Source organism: Mandrillus leucophaeus, unplaced genomic scaffold, assembly GCF_000951045.1.
Source record: "Mandrillus leucophaeus isolate KB7577 unplaced genomic scaffold, Mleu.le_1.0 Scaffold248, whole genome shotgun sequence".
In the NCBI taxonomy this organism is placed as follows: Eukaryota; Metazoa; Chordata; class Mammalia; order Primates; family Cercopithecidae; genus Mandrillus; species Mandrillus leucophaeus.
In genome coordinates this window covers 2,426,303-2,442,523 of record NW_012102565.1, presented here as the reverse complement: position 1 = coordinate 2,442,523, position 16,221 = coordinate 2,426,303, and the positions used below count along the sequence as shown (strand labels likewise).

The 16,221-nt window shown below is 50.3% G+C and overlaps 1 protein-coding gene across 1 annotated transcript in view; it reads right to left on the bottom strand.

Annotated features, from left to right (window-relative positions):
* Positions 1–502: 502 nt before the first annotated feature.
* The window catches only part of LOC105541972, a 35,800-nt gene continuing 20,081 nt past the window's right edge, over positions 503–16,221 (bottom strand). The window contains exons 8-20 of the mRNA XM_011983290.1: positions 13,886–13,992; positions 13,646–13,729; positions 13,110–13,226; positions 12,857–13,003; positions 12,045–12,143; positions 7,697–7,811; positions 5,485–5,655; positions 3,764–3,843; positions 2,927–3,135; positions 2,635–2,852; positions 2,381–2,534; positions 1,293–1,414; positions 503–744 (exon numbers count right to left, since the gene is read on the bottom strand). Of these exons, the coding sequence (XP_011838680.1) occupies positions 503–744; positions 1,293–1,414; positions 2,381–2,534; positions 2,635–2,852; positions 2,927–3,135; positions 3,764–3,843; positions 5,485–5,655; positions 7,697–7,811; positions 12,045–12,143; positions 12,857–13,003; positions 13,110–13,226; positions 13,646–13,729; positions 13,886–13,992 (1,865 nt within the window). The remainder of the gene's footprint in view (positions 745–1,292; positions 1,415–2,380; positions 2,535–2,634; positions 2,853–2,926; positions 3,136–3,763; positions 3,844–5,484; positions 5,656–7,696; positions 7,812–12,044; positions 12,144–12,856; positions 13,004–13,109; positions 13,227–13,645; positions 13,730–13,885; positions 13,993–16,221) is intronic.

Below are 16,221 nucleotides of genomic sequence, written 5' to 3'. Positions count from 1 at the left end.
GCCCACCCAGATAATCCAAGTTCCCCTCCCATCCTTAGATCCCTGACTGTAATTCCACCTGCAAAGTCCCCTTTGCTGTGTGACAGCACCCGGCCCCAGGGCTTAGAACTGGGGCATGGACACCCTTAGGGTTCACACCTCTTGTCTACCCACCACCTGGATGGCCAAAGGTGGGCAGCGGCACTGGGGGCAACAGGATTGGCTGGCCAGGGGCTCTGCGCCCTTCTCAACAGCTTGTGGGTCAAGGACAGCAGCACGATGAGCCGGGGGAGCCAGGGTGGCCACACTCACCACCACCGCACTACACCCTCACGGGCTCCCTGTGGCTCCTGTCTGAACTGACTGCTTCAAATCCGGCTGAGATAGACAGAGGAGGATGAGAAAATCCTAGTGGAAAGGGGACCATAAGGACAAACTATTTGTCCTGAAGAGGGGAAAGCACTGGAGCAGGGACAAGGCAGGGCCTGGAGGAGGGGTTGACAGCAGTGCCCCAGCCAGGTTCTCAGCCCACAGCCGGCTCAGAAGGACCCTGGGTCCTCAGGATGAGCTCAGGAGCCCTCAGGAGCCCTCGATGACAGCCTGGAGATTCCACATAAACATAAGGTCCTGTGGACGCCCTAATAGCAGCTAGAGGCCCTGTAAGCACCTCCTTCTGCCCCAGGACCTCACAGGAGCTCAGCCCCCAGCGGCACAAGATGATGCCAGAACACCAGGAACGTGAGTGGGCAGCGACATGAGGACCACCTAAGGAAGGTAAAAGGCGCCCGAGCTCTGCCTTCAAAATCTCCAGTGGGGCCATGGGCTCAGCCTACCTGTGGGGTCATGTGGCCTGGCCTGGGAGCTCCCTGTCATAGCCAGGGGAAGGTGCTGGAAAGGCATTGGTCAAAATCACTCTGCAAGAAGGTGTCTGAAGACCATCCTGCCTCTTGCACCATCACAGAGGCCACAGCCCTGACCAGAGAGAAAGAAGGGTGGACAGTACTCCCTACAACCCTGTCTAGACACCTAGTCCACACCCTAAGGACAGGCAGACGGAGGCCCCTACATGCAGCCTCTACCCACCTCCCCTGCCTAAAATCATCCACCCTGCCCACTTCTGTCTGGACTCCTGTCTCAGTTGGAAGTGCCAGGCATCACTGCACTGGCCACCCTGCAAAGCCCCCAGGGTCTAGCCTCCCCCAGCTATGGCCCAGGCACCTGCCACCCCCACATGGCCACACAGCTGAGGCAGGGTCAGGCCCTCCCTGTGCAGGGGGCTGCCTCTGATGGTAGCAGCCAAGGATATCACCCACCTGTGCGAACAGGGATTAGCCTGCAGCAGGTCCCACACACGGGTCTACACTCCAGGGAAGGAAGTCTGGGCTTCTCTCTGCTCCTATTCTGAAAAGTCGGGGCCCTCAGGAAAGGGTTACAGCTGTTGAGGAGCAGTGAGGAGGGGGACCCCCAACCCTGCTGGCTTTGAGCAGAGGCAGGGGTTCAAGCCTCATGTGCAGTCCACGGAAACCTCTCTGACCACACCTCAGAGCAGTGGGTCTTTAGATGTTTCCCTACTATGGTGCCTATCCAGAAGCTTTCCTCCCACTTCTAGCCACCTTCCTCCCTGTGACTGAGATCCAAGGTTTCTACACGCCACTGGATAGTCCCTTCCCACTGGCCCTCCTGGACCCCTGTCCCCCTCATCCTCATTTTCATCTTCACTGTGACTATTTAGACATGCATGTGGGAGGCTGTCAGACGTCAACACTATCACCTGCAGTCAATTTCCCTGCAAATTACAACAGGGACACCTGCACTCACACACATCAGCCAATTCTGAAACTTCGTCCTGGAGGGTTGGTTCTGCTGGAGAAACAGCATCTTCCATCATCGGTGTGAGGGCCGCTCATATTCAACAGAAGTGGAGCCTCACACTGATGTTGCTAAATGTAAAGGATCCAAGATGCCACAGGGAAGGGAAGAAATGACACCCTTCGTCTTCTCTGAACAAACACAGTGCCGGTGCAGGATGGGGAATGGCCAGGTGTTTTAGGAGCTGGAAGCCATTGGTGGAGGGGTGGAGAGTGCACAGGTGCAGCAAGAAGCCGATGCTGGCCATGGTTGTGGAGAGGGGGTCACAGGGCCCCCTGAGAACTCCAGAAGACCTGCCTCTGGCTCTTAGCAAAAATCCACGCTTGAAAGCCAGCAGCCACCACTATCCATGCAGTGAGAGGCAGTTTCTCAATTCTCCCCAAACCGTCCAGTTCAAGTGTGGACAGCTCTGTACTGTGCCCGTGGTGTGAACAACCCCAGGCCTTGTGACCTTCCCAGAGAGGCCTGACTTTCCACCCTGGCTCTTGAAGCCTCTGCCCAGGGCTGGAGCCACCTGTATGTCAGGTCCCACCTAGGCAGGCTGGACAGGACCGTCTCACAGCACACTCTTGCAGAGCTCCTCGGTCGCTCTGCCAGCCACACCTCAGCAGCTCTTGCTGTAACCCTGGTGGATGCTCTGAAGGTCCTGACGTTGACGCCGACCTGGCCAAACCTGAACAGGCCTTCTGGAAAGAAACAGTGCTCCCTACGCCACGGAGGGAGGGATGGAGTGACACCTCTCCAGGGAGGCCTGGAAGTGTGTGCAGTCGGGTGTCCCCCCCTCACCAAGTAACTGCTGTGCTGCATCTGCTGGGTGGTTGGTCCTCGGGCCACAGGCCACGCCTGGACAATGCTCCTCCTCCACCCTGGCCGCTGGCTCCCTGCTCTGCTGGTCTGGCTGGTCCTGGTTGGAGCCACCGTGGCCTGTGTCGCCCCCGGAGCATTCCCACCCCAAGTGCACCCCAGAGGCCCGCGTGGGCTCCACTAAGCCTCCTTCCCAGCTGCTGCAGAGGACAGATACTGGCCTGGGGAGTGTGGAGGGAGCCCAGCCCTGACTGAGACGCCAGGCATGGGGCACACCGGGGGACGTCTGCCCTGAAGGCCAGCTCTCCCATATGGACCCATTTTCCGATCCAAGCCCAGGGACCTGATTTGGGAGCCGTTTCCATCAGTCCTGCCTTCTAGAAAGTATGTCAACATCTCGCCTTTGCCCTTGACACTGACTTTGCCTCGGCACACAAAGTGGTAGGGGCATCTTCTCAGCAGCCGGTGGACTTCCTCAGTCACCTGTTGATGGAGAGAAGGGAGCATTACCCCAGGGCAATGAGGGGGACTCCTCTGGGAAGAGACCAAAACATTCCATCCTGCATCTGTTGCTGTCCACCCTGACTGCCCAACCCTGGCACGGGGATGTGGCTTTCTCAGCTCAGCCTGGCAGCCAGGGCCCCTACTCTTGCTGAAATCGCTTGGGTCACTATGTAAAAAAGACACTGCCCTGCAAAGACAACCCAGGGGACTCAGAGGAGTCTGAGGGACCAGCCCCAGGGGAGTCTCACAGCCTGTTCCCTGGACAATAGGAGGAGGCAATGTTCAATGAGCCGGACAGGGTGGCCCAGGGAGCGCCCAGACAGGCAGGTAGGTGGACAGGGCTTGCAGGGACCTGGCACCAGGGTCTGGATGTAAGCTTCCATGGTGGCTCCGTGTACTCCATGCCAGAGGCTGCGTGGTACACAGCTCCAGATGCTAGAACAGAGAAGAGCAGGGTTGACTCTCTGGGTTCAGGGCTCTTGGCACCTCAGCAGCCAGGGACATTTACAAGTAGGGCATACAGAATATAGGGGGCAAAAGGTACACCCCTCAGCTGGAAGGGGCAGCAAAGAGTAGAGTCCAGAGCAAAGCCTGACTTCCAACTCACTGCTGGGGGCAGTAGCGCGGTGTCGGTGGGGGTGCAAACGATACAGTTCACAGGACCCCAGCGCAGCTGCCTCTGCAACCCTGAGTCAGGGGAGGGAGGGACCAGCATATGGAGGGCAGCGGGCAAACCGTCCAGAGAAAACAGGGACATTTCTTGACAGGTTCAAAGAATTTCTGCTTCGCAAAGTTAGGAAAAAGATAAAGGATGAGAAAATAGTTTCTACTAGATACAATCAGTCCTGTGAATAGAGGACACGATTGGTATCTCTGCGTTATGTTGGAGGGGTGATCTTGGAATTTCCTCTCCCCGCTGTCTCCTTGGCTGCTCCTCACTCTCCTACACACAGTCCCTTCAAGCCCTGGCATCTTTTGTTAAAAGAACTCAATCCATGCCAAGCCCACCTTCTAACGCCCAGAGTGGGGCAAGGTGGCCCCCGTCAGTGTGGCAGGGGAGGCAGGACAGAGGCCCTGTGAGTGCAAGGGTGACATCCTGGGCAGCCAGGAGACACCTGGCGGGGGATTGGACAGAGGTCACGAGTGAACAGTCTGTGCGTGAGGCAGGGGCAAGATAGGACAGTGGCAGGCTCAGATCTGATTTTAGAAACTTAAAAATGCAATGTTGGTTCAGGGCAGGGGCCAGGCTGGGGTGGGCAGGATGGGGCTACCATGAAGTTCTCCCCTGGCAAGTCCGGTTTTGGGGGAATCCTGCAGAAGAGTGCAGGATACAGTCATGGTAAAAAACAAAAACAAAACAAAACAACAACAACAAAAAACCCGTGTGTGTGTGTGTGTGTGTGTGTGTGTGTGTGTATGTGTATGTATATATACAGCATAAAGTTCTGGAGGTGGACGGTGGTGATGGCTGCACAACCATGTAAATATACTTAATGCCACTCAACCGTACACCTAGCAAAAAGATGACAAATTCTATGTATACCTTACTGTGATAAAAGAAATTTTGAAAAAGAGAATGCAGAAGTGCAGCGCTGCTCCATGGAAGCCCCGTCTATGTTCTGAGCAGGAGAGGAGAGCTCCATGAATATTTTGGCCTACCTGTCCCTTAAACTGCCCCTGTGAATAGCTGCTGTCACACGCCTGGGGGCCAAGCCCTCCCTCCATGGCCCCTGGAGGCCTGCAGTTCCCAGGGAGGGTGGCTGCAGGGCTGTGTGGCCCTTCACAGGCTCCATCTTACTTGTAAGGGCTTCATTCTGGTGGTCCTCAAGACCGAATCAAGTTTCAAATTTGTTCTAAGGGAAATCCCAGAAGCCGAATGACACTCCTCCACACTGAGGAAAAGCAGAGGCTGCTGCCTTCTAAACCTTTCCATGGCTTTTAGAGGGTGTCAGCCCACCTGAGCTGCCCACAGGTTCCTCAGATGAGGTGGACACGCAGAGCACCCTCCCTTCAAACACACAAGGAAGCCCTTCCTTCCCATGGCAGCCGGTGGAGGCTGGAGTCCTGGGATGTGCAGCGTGAATGACAGCCGCCAGTCTGCTGGGATCAGAAGTGGGACCCAGTGACTCAGTGCTCCCACCGCTGCACCTGGTCACTCAGGAGCCAGCCCCCGAGACTAAATGACAAACCAGACAGCAAAATCAAGATGCCCAGGCCAGGATGCCCTCCAGAGCAGACAGACCGAAATATGCAGCTCTTTCTGCCCTGCCACGTACAGGCTGCAGACTGGGGATTCAATCCTGGCCCTCTGTGCCTCAGTTTCCTCACCTGAAGAATGGGCACCCATGCCTTGTGGGTTTCTGGGTGAACTGACCTGGATTCTGCCCTGGACCCCTGTGCTGTCCATCCGACTGGCCACGTTGACTGTGTTTCCCCAGATGTCGTACTGGGGCCTGCGAGCGCCAATCACTCCAGCCACCACGGGGCCAACATTGATGCCTAGAAAACAGCCAGCGCATGACCTGTCAGTGGGAAAAGTGTAACTCACCCCACCAGGGCCACCAAATGCACCTGATGCCGCTCCTGGTGGAGAAAAGGTTGCTCCTTTCAGGGCTTTGTTTCCTGGGGTCACCGAGCACCAGGCTCCTTCCTGAAGCATCACATACAGCACAACAGAGAGGCAGCTGCCCTGCTGCACAGGCTCCCCTGGGCAGGGTCCCCTCACGACACTGTCCACTGCACTGGGGAACAGCACTGGCTGTTCAAAACGAGTCCTGATCCTGAAGAAAAGTCCCCTTTCCTGGAATAGCAGCCTCTGTGCTGAGCCCTGCCAGGGGAGCCACTCAGAAGTGTGACCTTTCAGTATCTGGGATTACAAGGTGTATCCCCAACTGCATCCCCTCTTGCAGAAAAATAGCGGCTCCGGACCTGTTCTCGGAATGTGACCTTATGGCTATTTTAGAGTATGGGTCCCAGGACTATGCAAGATGGTGCAGAATGCTCTGAAGGGAGGAGAGGGAGTACCTTCTCTTTTTGTAGCTCAGTGTCCAACTGGCCTCTGGACAGCTGCAGACCAGCTGGACAGCATTGCAACAACCCAGGCACACCCGAACTTGAGTCACTCCTTGTGCAACTTTCTGCAAAGCACTCACCCTCTCTGAGCCTGGTCTTCCTCCCCTGTAAGTAGGGCACATACCAGCCTGTGACGCCCGGCCCGTCCTCGGCAGGACAGAGAGGGACCAAGCTTGCTGTCAGCTCTCCTGTTACGCCTGCAACTGGGGCTTTCTGGCCTCGATCGAAGCCACTTCCTATCTTCCCCTTCTGTATTTGTGGACTAATTATTCTGAGCTTGTCCTAGAAAATTCCTCTGACGTTCTGGGCAGTGGGGAGCTGGCATGCCATGGAGGAGCATGAGAGCCGGGGGCACAGTGGTGTGAGCTGGGGAAGGTGGGCATGGGAAACTCAGAGAAGAACCCCAAAGGGCCGTTTCCCAGATGGCTGGAGCTGGTGGGAGTTGGCGAGCACCCTCTGCTAACCCCAGATGCCCCACCCACATAAAGAACACCAGGCTAGCACCAGCCTGATGGGCAGAAGGGCCCCGAGAGATCCTTGTCCAGCCCCACTGCATGACTAGACACTGAGGTGCAGGGCCGGGCTTGCCAGCCGGTCCTGTCATTGGAAAGTGAGGAGCAGAGTTTCCCCGATTCACCAGCAGATCGATTTCCAGGTACATCAGTAGCTCTGCTGACCAGAGCCCAGGGCCCAGCTGGCTCACTCTGCCCCTGCTCTCTGGCCAGACACCATGCCTGAAGCCGAGCTTGCTTTTCAGGACATCAGAATTCCATGTGCTCTAAGTGGATCACCCACCACCCTTCACACTCACACGTGGCTCCAAGGTTTGTTTTTAAGGCTACTGGATGTTTGAATTCTAAAACAACCATGAACCTCTAGTTTAACTGTATCCTGGACTAGTAGAATTTTTCTCGTAAACTGTCTACATCTCAAGAAAAAGTAAATTTATGATTTTAAAAAAACCCAACAAATCATAGTTTTATAAAAGCTAGAAAGGAACTGGGGCATCCAGTGGTTTTTCTTCCTCACGACACAGGTGAGGGAAGGAGCCCGGAGAAGACACAGGGCGGCCGGAGTCCACGCAGTGGGGCTCCCATCAAGGCCTCTTTCTGGACAGCCCATGTGGCCTCAACTATTTAGCTGTGGCTGGTGAACAGGGAAAGGGGCATTTTACTTCAGCTAAGTGTGGACTTGGAGGAGCATCTGAACGTCTCCAGGATAATCAAGATTTCTAATGTGTTTCCTGAGCCAGACGATGAATCTTCAAAGTCCTAAGTTACTTTCTGAAGCATCTCCACTTCCACCAGCAGCTTCCAGGGGCAACTCCGTACACAGGTCCCCATGCCCTCCTGGGCAGCACCACCCTCCTTCCTGTAAGACCAGGGCACCTCATCAGCTGATCCCGCCCCTAGGTGGGTATAGGAAGGTGTTCCACATGGATGGACAGGATAGGTTTAAAGTCACGTACCAACTCGGAGGACAAAGTCATTGTAAGACTGGTAGTTGATTTCATCCAGAACGTCAAACATCTCAATGGCAAAGTCTGCCAGCGTGCTCAGGTGGGAGGAGATGGACTTCTTAGCCTAGATATAAACAGACAGGGTCATTACATCTGAGGGGCACTAGGCAAGAGGGAGCCAAGGACCAACCTGCAATGGCCAACAGCCGCACTCTCAGGGGCAGGCATTCTTGGTGCCTGGCTATGGGCACATTTATCATTCCATTCTACAGGGAGGAGACTAAGGGAGAGGCAAGGTATTGGCCAAGCCCCAGCTTCTGAGGGGCAGAGACAGGGCCCACCCAAGGCTGCCTGCAGGAATGGGGTGGGGCAGCCCTTTTGAGTGGGAGACCAGGTGCTCACTCTCCTGCTTGGACAGCGTTGCTAATGCCCATTGCAAATGAGCAAAACAAGGACAGAGACGCATGCCAGGGAGTAGGCAGCTTCCTTCCTTGAGATTGAGGCTATATCCTCCTGTACATGTGTGACAAGGTCCTTTCTCTTGTGAAACAGTAACAGTTGTAAAGTCTCTAACTTTTATTTTTAAAGGGAATTGTATTAGTCTTCACAATCAGGAAACTAATGCTTTTTAAAAATTGACAGATTTTATTTTTAGGGCAATTTTAGGTTTATAGGTAAGTTGAGCAGATTATACAGAATTGTCATATATCCCTTCTCCCCAGTTTCCCCTGTTGTTAACATCTTACGTAAGTGTGACACATTTGTTACAACTGATGAAGCAATATTGATATATTATTAACCAAAGTACATAATTTAATTAGGGTTCACTCTTGGTATTGTCCATTCTATGCATTCTAAATGCATGACATGTATCCGCTATGACAGTATTACATACAACAGTTTGACTGCCCTGAAAATTCTCCCTGCTGTCTGTTCATCCTGCGTCTCCCCTGACCCCAGCAACCACTAATCCTTTTACTGTCTCTACCGTTTTGCCTTTTCCAGAATTTCATATAGCTGGAATCATACCATATGTAACCTTTTCAGACTGATTTATTTTAAGTAGCCAAGTGTATTTAAGGTTTCTCCATGTCTTTTCATAACTTAATAGGTCATTTCTTCTCACTTAATAATATTCTACCTTATGGATATACCAGAATTTCTTTATCCATTCACCTACTGAAGGATACCTGGTTTGCTTCCAGTTTTTATTATGAATAAAACTGTTATGAGTACTCATGGACATAAATTCTCATTTCATTTGGATATATACCAAAAGTGCAATTGCTGGATCATATGGTAACATTATGTCTAACTTTGCGAGAAACCATCCAACTCTCTCCCGCAGTGGCTGCCCTATATTGCATTCCCGCCAGCAATGAAGGAGAGTTTCCGTTGCTTCACATCCCCACCGGCATTTGTCTTGTCAGTGTTTTGGATTTCAGCCCTTCTAACAGGTATCTAGTGGTATTTTGTTGTTGTTTTCCTTTGCAAATCCCTAAAAACATGCTGCTGAGCATCCTTTCATATGCCTGTCATCTGCATCTCTTTTGGTGAGGTGCCTGTTTGAATTGTTTGCTGACTTTTTAACTGTTGGTTTTTTTCTCTCTCTCTTGTTGAATTGTAATGGCTCTTTGTGTACTATAGATACAAGTCCTTTATCAGATAGGCGGTTTGCAAAGATTTTCTCCTAATCTGTGACTTGACTTTTCATTCTCTTAACAATATTTTTCATAGAGTAGGAGTTTTTAATTTTCATGAAGTCCAACTTACCAATTTTTTCTTTCATGAATCATGCTTTTGGTGTTGTATTTAAAAAGTCATTGCCAAACTGAAGGTCATCTAGATTTTTCTCCTATGTTATCTTCTAAAAGTTTTGTAGTTTTGCATTTTACATTTAGGCTTATTATCGATTTTGAGTTAATTTTTGTGAGGAGTGTAAAGTCTGCATCTATCTATATATATATAGGTATATATATATTTTGCATGTGGATGTCCAGTTGTTTCAGCACTGTTTGTTGAAGAGACTGTCTTTTCTCCACAGTACTGCCTCCGCTCCTTTGTCAAAAACCAGCTGACTATATTTCTATGGGTCTATTTCTGGGCTCCCTAGTCTGTTGCACTCATCTATTTGCCTGTTCTTTTGCCAGTACCACACTGTCTTGATTACTATAGCTTTTTAAGTCTTGAAGTTGGGTAGTGCCAGTCCTCCAGCTTTGTTCTTCCACTTCAATATTGTGTTGATTATTCTGCATCTTTTTACTTTCCATATAAACTTGGGATCATTTTGTCAACGTCACAAAATATCATGGTGGAGTTCTGATTGGACTTGTGTTAAATCTACAAATCCAATTGCGAAGAACTGCCATCTTAACAATACTATCTTTTCCTATGCAGGAACAGTGACTCCCCAGTTACTTAGATCTTTCATTTCTTCCACCAGAATTTTACAGTTTTGCTCATATAGATCTTGTACATAGTTTGTTAGAGTTATATCTAGTATTTCATTTTTTGGCTACTGATATAAATGGCATTTTGTTTGTAACTACACATTCCAATTGTTCATTGCTGGCATATAGAGAAACAATGAACTTTTATATATTAACTTTATATCCTGGAACCTTACTATAATTGCTTCTTAGTTCTAAGGGAGGAGACCACCCCTCATATTGTCTTATGCCCAATTTCTGCCTCCAAAGAAGGAAGTAAAAACTAAAAGGCAGAAATAAAATCCACAAGCAGATAGCCGGGCGCCACACCCTTGGCCTAGTAGTTAACGATCAACCCCTGACCTAATCAGTTATGTTATTTATAGATTACAGACATTGTATAGAAAAGCACTATCCAAATCCCTGGCCTGTTCTGTTCCATTCTAATTACCAGTGCATGCAGCCCCCAGTCACGTACCCCCTGCTTGCTCAACCGATCACAACCCTCTCATGCGGACCCCCTTAGAGTTGTGAGTCCTTAAAAGGGATAGGAATTGCTCACTCAGGGAGCTTGGTTGTTGGAAACATGAGTCTTGCCAAAGCTCCAGCTGAATAAAGCCCCTTCCTTCTTTAACTCCGTGTCTGAGGGGTTTTATCTGTGGCTTGTCCTGCTACAGTTCCAGGGGCTTTTTTCTGTTACTCTTGTTATTAATTCTTTTGGATTTTCTACATATACAGTCATGTCATCTGCAAGCAGATTCCTTCCCAGTCCGTATGCCTTCAATTTTCTTTCTTGTCTTACTGCCTTCCAGTAAAACGCTGAATAGAAATGGTGAGAAAGGATATTCTTGCTACGTTCTCATCTTAGAAAGCATTTAGTTTCCCTCCATTAGGTATGTTAAGCTGTGGATATTTTGCAAATTTTTAAAAATCACTGAGGAAGTTGTCTTCTATTGCCAGTTTACTGAGAGTTTTTTTTTTTTTTTTTTTAAACCAGGAATGGGTGTTAGACTTAAATAATTGTTCTGCATCAATTTATATGATTATATAATTTTTCTTCTTTATCCTGTTGATTTGATGAATTTCATGAATTCATTTTGGAATACTAAAACAGCCTTGTATATCTGGAAAAAATCCAATGTGGTTTTAGTATATAATTCTTTTCATTCATTACTGAATTCAATGTGCTAATATTTGTTGGGGGGTTATACATTTATATTCATGAGAAATACTGGTCTGTAATTTTCTTTTTCTATAATGTCTTCATCTGGGTCTGGTATTCAGGTAATGCTGGCCTACAGAACGAGTTAGAAAATGTTCCTTCTGCTTCTGTCTTCTGGAAGAGATTGTAGAGACCTGGTGTAATTTCTTCCTTAAATGTTTGGTAGAATTCACCAGCGTATGCATCTGGGTCTGGTGCTTTCTGTTTCAGAAGATTATTAATTATCGATTCAACTTCTTTAATAAGTCTAGATCTATTCAGAATAATTATTTGTACTTATTCACAGTTCTACTGTGGAAAAGGAGAGTGCAGGGCTGACGGGAGAAGAAGAGAGGGGGCACCTAGGGAGGAAGGTGGGGGCTGGTGGGGGAGGGACTGGGCTGCTGAGGAGGTGGGCCAGTGGGGAGGGTAATGGAGCAGAGAGGCAGGGTGAGGGCTCTTGGGGGAGGTGTCTAGCAGGGCAGTGCTGGGGCTGGAGGAAGCTCCGGTGAGCAGCCTTCTGTGCTGACTTTCCCTAGGAGATTGTGTCTGGAGAGAACCAGCCATGGAGAGAACCAGCCACAGACAAAAACAGCACTCAAGCTGCTCCCATAATACAACAGAGAGGGAAAACAAACCCCACTGTGGAACCTACCCAGGGTCCCAAAGCAGTTTAGGGCAGGGCTGGGACCCAGTCCCCAAGCAGGCAGCCCCAAGCTATACTCACCTTGGTCCCCGAGGTAGGCGCTAGCCCCACAGCGGCCATGTAGGTGCTCCCAATGGTCTTGATCTTCTCTATATCCTTGTAAAAGTCTTTTTCCATGAGCTTTGTTTAAAACATAAAACTGTTAAACATGACATAACATTTGAGAAAAGTTACTGCAGCCATCAGCCACCAGGAGGAACAGCAGAGCCAGTGAACACATTCAGGAAAGCAATGTGTCTTCTTTGCTTTGGGCAGATAAGTTCTAGGACTACGCTGGCAAGAAGAGGTGAGTAAGGATGGTACAGGACACATTCCTGTCCCCAACAGGTGAGCTCGCAGCCACCAGGAGAATCGGGTCCAATGACAAGGGGTGGTGGGGCTGCCACAGTGCCTGGCTGGCTGTGGTGGGGGCCTGGAGACACCCACCTGCCTGCTCATCTGTAGACAAGGGTGCCCGCCTGCCTGCCCATCTGTAGACAAGGGTGCCCGCCTGCCTGCCCATCTGTAGATGAGGCTGCCCAGCCCTGGCCACTGTAATGTCCCAGCCCTGACATTCACAACATGGAGGACAAGCACCCAGCCCCACCCGGTCGCCCTGGTCCCCCATCCTAGGGTCAAGACCCCCCTTCTCTCCTGTGAGAGTTGGTCTGGATCCCAAAGGAGACAGAATGCCTGTTCTTCCTGGGATTTGCTTTCTCTCATTCCAGCTACAAAGAATGTGACATATTGTGAGACACGCAGGATTTAATTAGGTGAAGGGGTATCCTGGTCACCCGTCAGTAGGATGCACCAGCACACCCAGGTGGGGTCAGGATGGCGATGCAGGGCCTCACCTCGTCAAAGTCGGCAATGATCTCGTTGAGAAGCCGCAGACACTCCACCCCCATATTGTTGCCGTCCAGCTCGATATAGAAGTCATTAAAGTTGGGGATGGAGGCAAACATGACGCCCACCTGGGAGTAGGACTGGTAGTAGAGGTCCTGGAAGTTCAAAGGATGGGTCAGGAAGGGTGAGCCAGGCAAGCGTCGAGGGCGTGGCGGGAGTAGTGCCGGGCTAGTGCTGGCCAGGCGCAGGCTGGGTGCTCACCATGTTCCGAGGGTTGGACATGAGGAAGTGCTGGGCGACGTGGGCTGGCAGGAGGTTGAAGAGGATGCGCCTGTTGTCCAGCTTCACCTTCTCCATGTCCTCTCGCTCCTCCTCTGCCTGGGGCATCATGAGCCTCGGTTAGTCCCATCCACTCATGCTGCCTTCACTTGTTCCCACTGCACGCTTCTTTCTAAACATCCAAACTGGACTCCAGGTGTGCTGATGGTCTACACACATGCTCCTGTCCCTCCTCCCCACTGGATGCAAGACTAGATCCATGTTATTGGGTGGGGAAGATCTGTTGATGTCTGCCTAAGTCACCACCTCATCTGCTAGAATGTCCAAAGGACAAACTACGGCTTCACCTCATTTCCGGGGTCTGCCCTGCCCTCCGCTACTTCCTAGGGACCAGATGCTACAGCAACTCTTTCTCAGGTATGTGCCCATCCACAGGCTCCACCAGCCCCCAGGTAGCTCCCAATGTGCCCCTCAGGGCACTTGTCCTAGAATGCCTCATGCCCAGGTAGGGCAGATACCTTCCTAAGGCTCCTGTTCCCTCTGGAATCTCGCTGGTCTTCACTAGAGCCCACATCCCTCTGGGCACTGAGACAAGTAGAACCCTGCAGGGACCCGGGGCAGGGGCAGATCCAGGGCCAATGAGCTCATCTGAGCGCTGACTTCCAGCCCCCTGGGGCAAGGAGTAAAGACCCCAAGGGTCCCACCATGGGGACACAGCAGAGCAGATGGCAGGAGCGGGTGAGTCCCAGCCCACTTACTGCTAGCTGTAGGACCCTGCAGAGACTGATTAAGCCGACAACAAAGGCCCCATTCATGGACCACTGTGAGGGCTCAAGAAGTGCTCTTGGCAGGGCACAACGCAGCCCTAGGAGGCAGAAGCCACTGGGGTCCCTGTTTTCCCTCACACAAAACCCAACTGCTGTAAGGAGTGAAGCTTGGGGAATATTCTAAGTATGTGTTAGCACTTATGGAGGCATCAAACTCTTGAATGTAGTAAAAACTGTGCAATGACTGCCCTTGTGGAGCGGCCCATGGCCTGGCCACTGCAAGCCATGGTTTGGAGGCCAGCTCCCCTGGTTCATGTGCCCCTAGGTGACTGGTGACCCGGCCAGCAGATGCAGCTTCACTGTGCCATGGTTTCCTTGTTGTAAAATGGGTGTAACACACCCACTTTTAGAGGAAATACTTGTAGGGTTGTATTTAACAAGGGATGAGGGGACAGCACGCCCCACAGTAAGCCTAAAAAGCACAGCTGCTTTTTGCAGTACTGATATTATCAGAGTTAAGTTGGCCAAGAACATGCCACTAGACTGCACACAATGATTCCACCAGCTTCCAAGGATAGAGGTGAGGAGGCCCCGAGCCTTGAGGGCCAGGTACGAGGATGGGGGTGTGTGTGAAGCCAGGCAGGCCATGCAGGGCAGGCCTGGTGCAAGTGTGTTCTGGGAAGACAATGCCAGTGAATCAGGGTGACCCATGGAGACAGACGGCGCCAGCTGTTTCTTCCTGTCCCTCAAGGAGCGTAGACCAGATAAGGAAGAAGCAGATGAAGAAAAAAGAAACCCAGGGACCATAACCTTCCCGGTCAGACCAGAGCTGCAGTCTGGCTGCCCAGATGGGCTGGAGCCGGGCTCTGCCCACGCAGCGGCTATCTGGGCATGGTGCTGACTTATGCTGGGTCATGCTCAAAGGTCAGAAATCTTCAATTTCCAGCCTCAGATGGTCTCCGGCGCTGCTTTCAACTCAAGTTCCCATCAATAATGACATTCTGGACAAACACCTCTCTATAGGACCCTCATTATTAATTACGTGTTAACACATCAGGCTCCAATATACACAAAAGAAAGGTTTGTAAAGGGTGACATAAACAGAAAGTAAAGAATATTTTCTTAAATAATAGCTTTGTTTTATTTATTAGTGGCACAAAAATTTCTGCTCTCTCCAAAATACCATTGTTAACGGTAATAGTACTTTAGTGAAAACAATGTAACTGAATATGCTTTGATTAAAAACCATAACCTAAGTTTATGGCACTGTGAATTAAAAATTTGCGTCTACATTCTGCTTATTTCCACATTTGGATTAATGGGCTGTCAGAGCTGCTGTCCTTCCGAAATTGTCATATATCTCTTAATCCATCCACAAATGCAAAGGTCTTTGTTGAAATTTGACTGGGAAACATCCATCTTTCCCTGTGCCACTCATTTTCATGAACCAAGCACAAATTGTATTGTTATATATTTTAACAAATGTGATGAAAATCCACGGAAATTCTCAGTCTATAATATTTTCCCACCAGGAAACTCTATTTTTAAGAAAGAGTAGTGGGCACCACACATTATTCCTGTCAACAAAATCACGTGTCCATCCAACCTCCATATTCAGAATGTTCTCTTTATGGCAGTTTCTTTCAAAAGGCATTTCCCTTCTCAAGTGTCCTTCTGTTTCAGAAATCACTGACCAGGATGTCTCTAGTGATAGTTACATGATGCCTCAGAGAGTTCACAGCCTACACTGCTTGTCATTTGGAAAAGAGAACAAAATAACAAACAGCATAACTTGGCAACTCCCCGTGTGCCGACATGTGCTATGAGTGACTCCCACAGTCATCCTGACAGAGTCTTCTATCTAACTAACAAGACCAGTAACCCCAGAACCTGGAATCAATAACGTGTTTCCTATAAGGGAACAGCCAAGGGAGGGTGGTCCTGTCCTCATTCCGTCTCGGAAGTGATGTCCCTGCCTCCCTCCTGCAAGTGACACAGGGCATCTGGCCAGTGTCAGGTCAGCACTGCCAGTTCATTCTTCAACATCAGGAAAGAACATTTCTTAATTCTCAGATACAATCAGTATAAGTAGTGATTTTGATGCCCTCTCCCCAAACCTCACTGAACCATCCAGTGTCCTGAGGTGCACACACCCCTCTTTGCGGGCATCCCAGGGTCCACAAATATCTCCTTTTGGGAAAGTGCAAAGGGAAAGGAACTTCTCCAAGCATAGCAGCAGCTAAGACAATAGTCTTCAGCCCCCAGGTTAGAGGAACTTAGTCTCTAACTTTGGGGCTGAAATGCTTTATGTTCAGCTTCTTTGACAC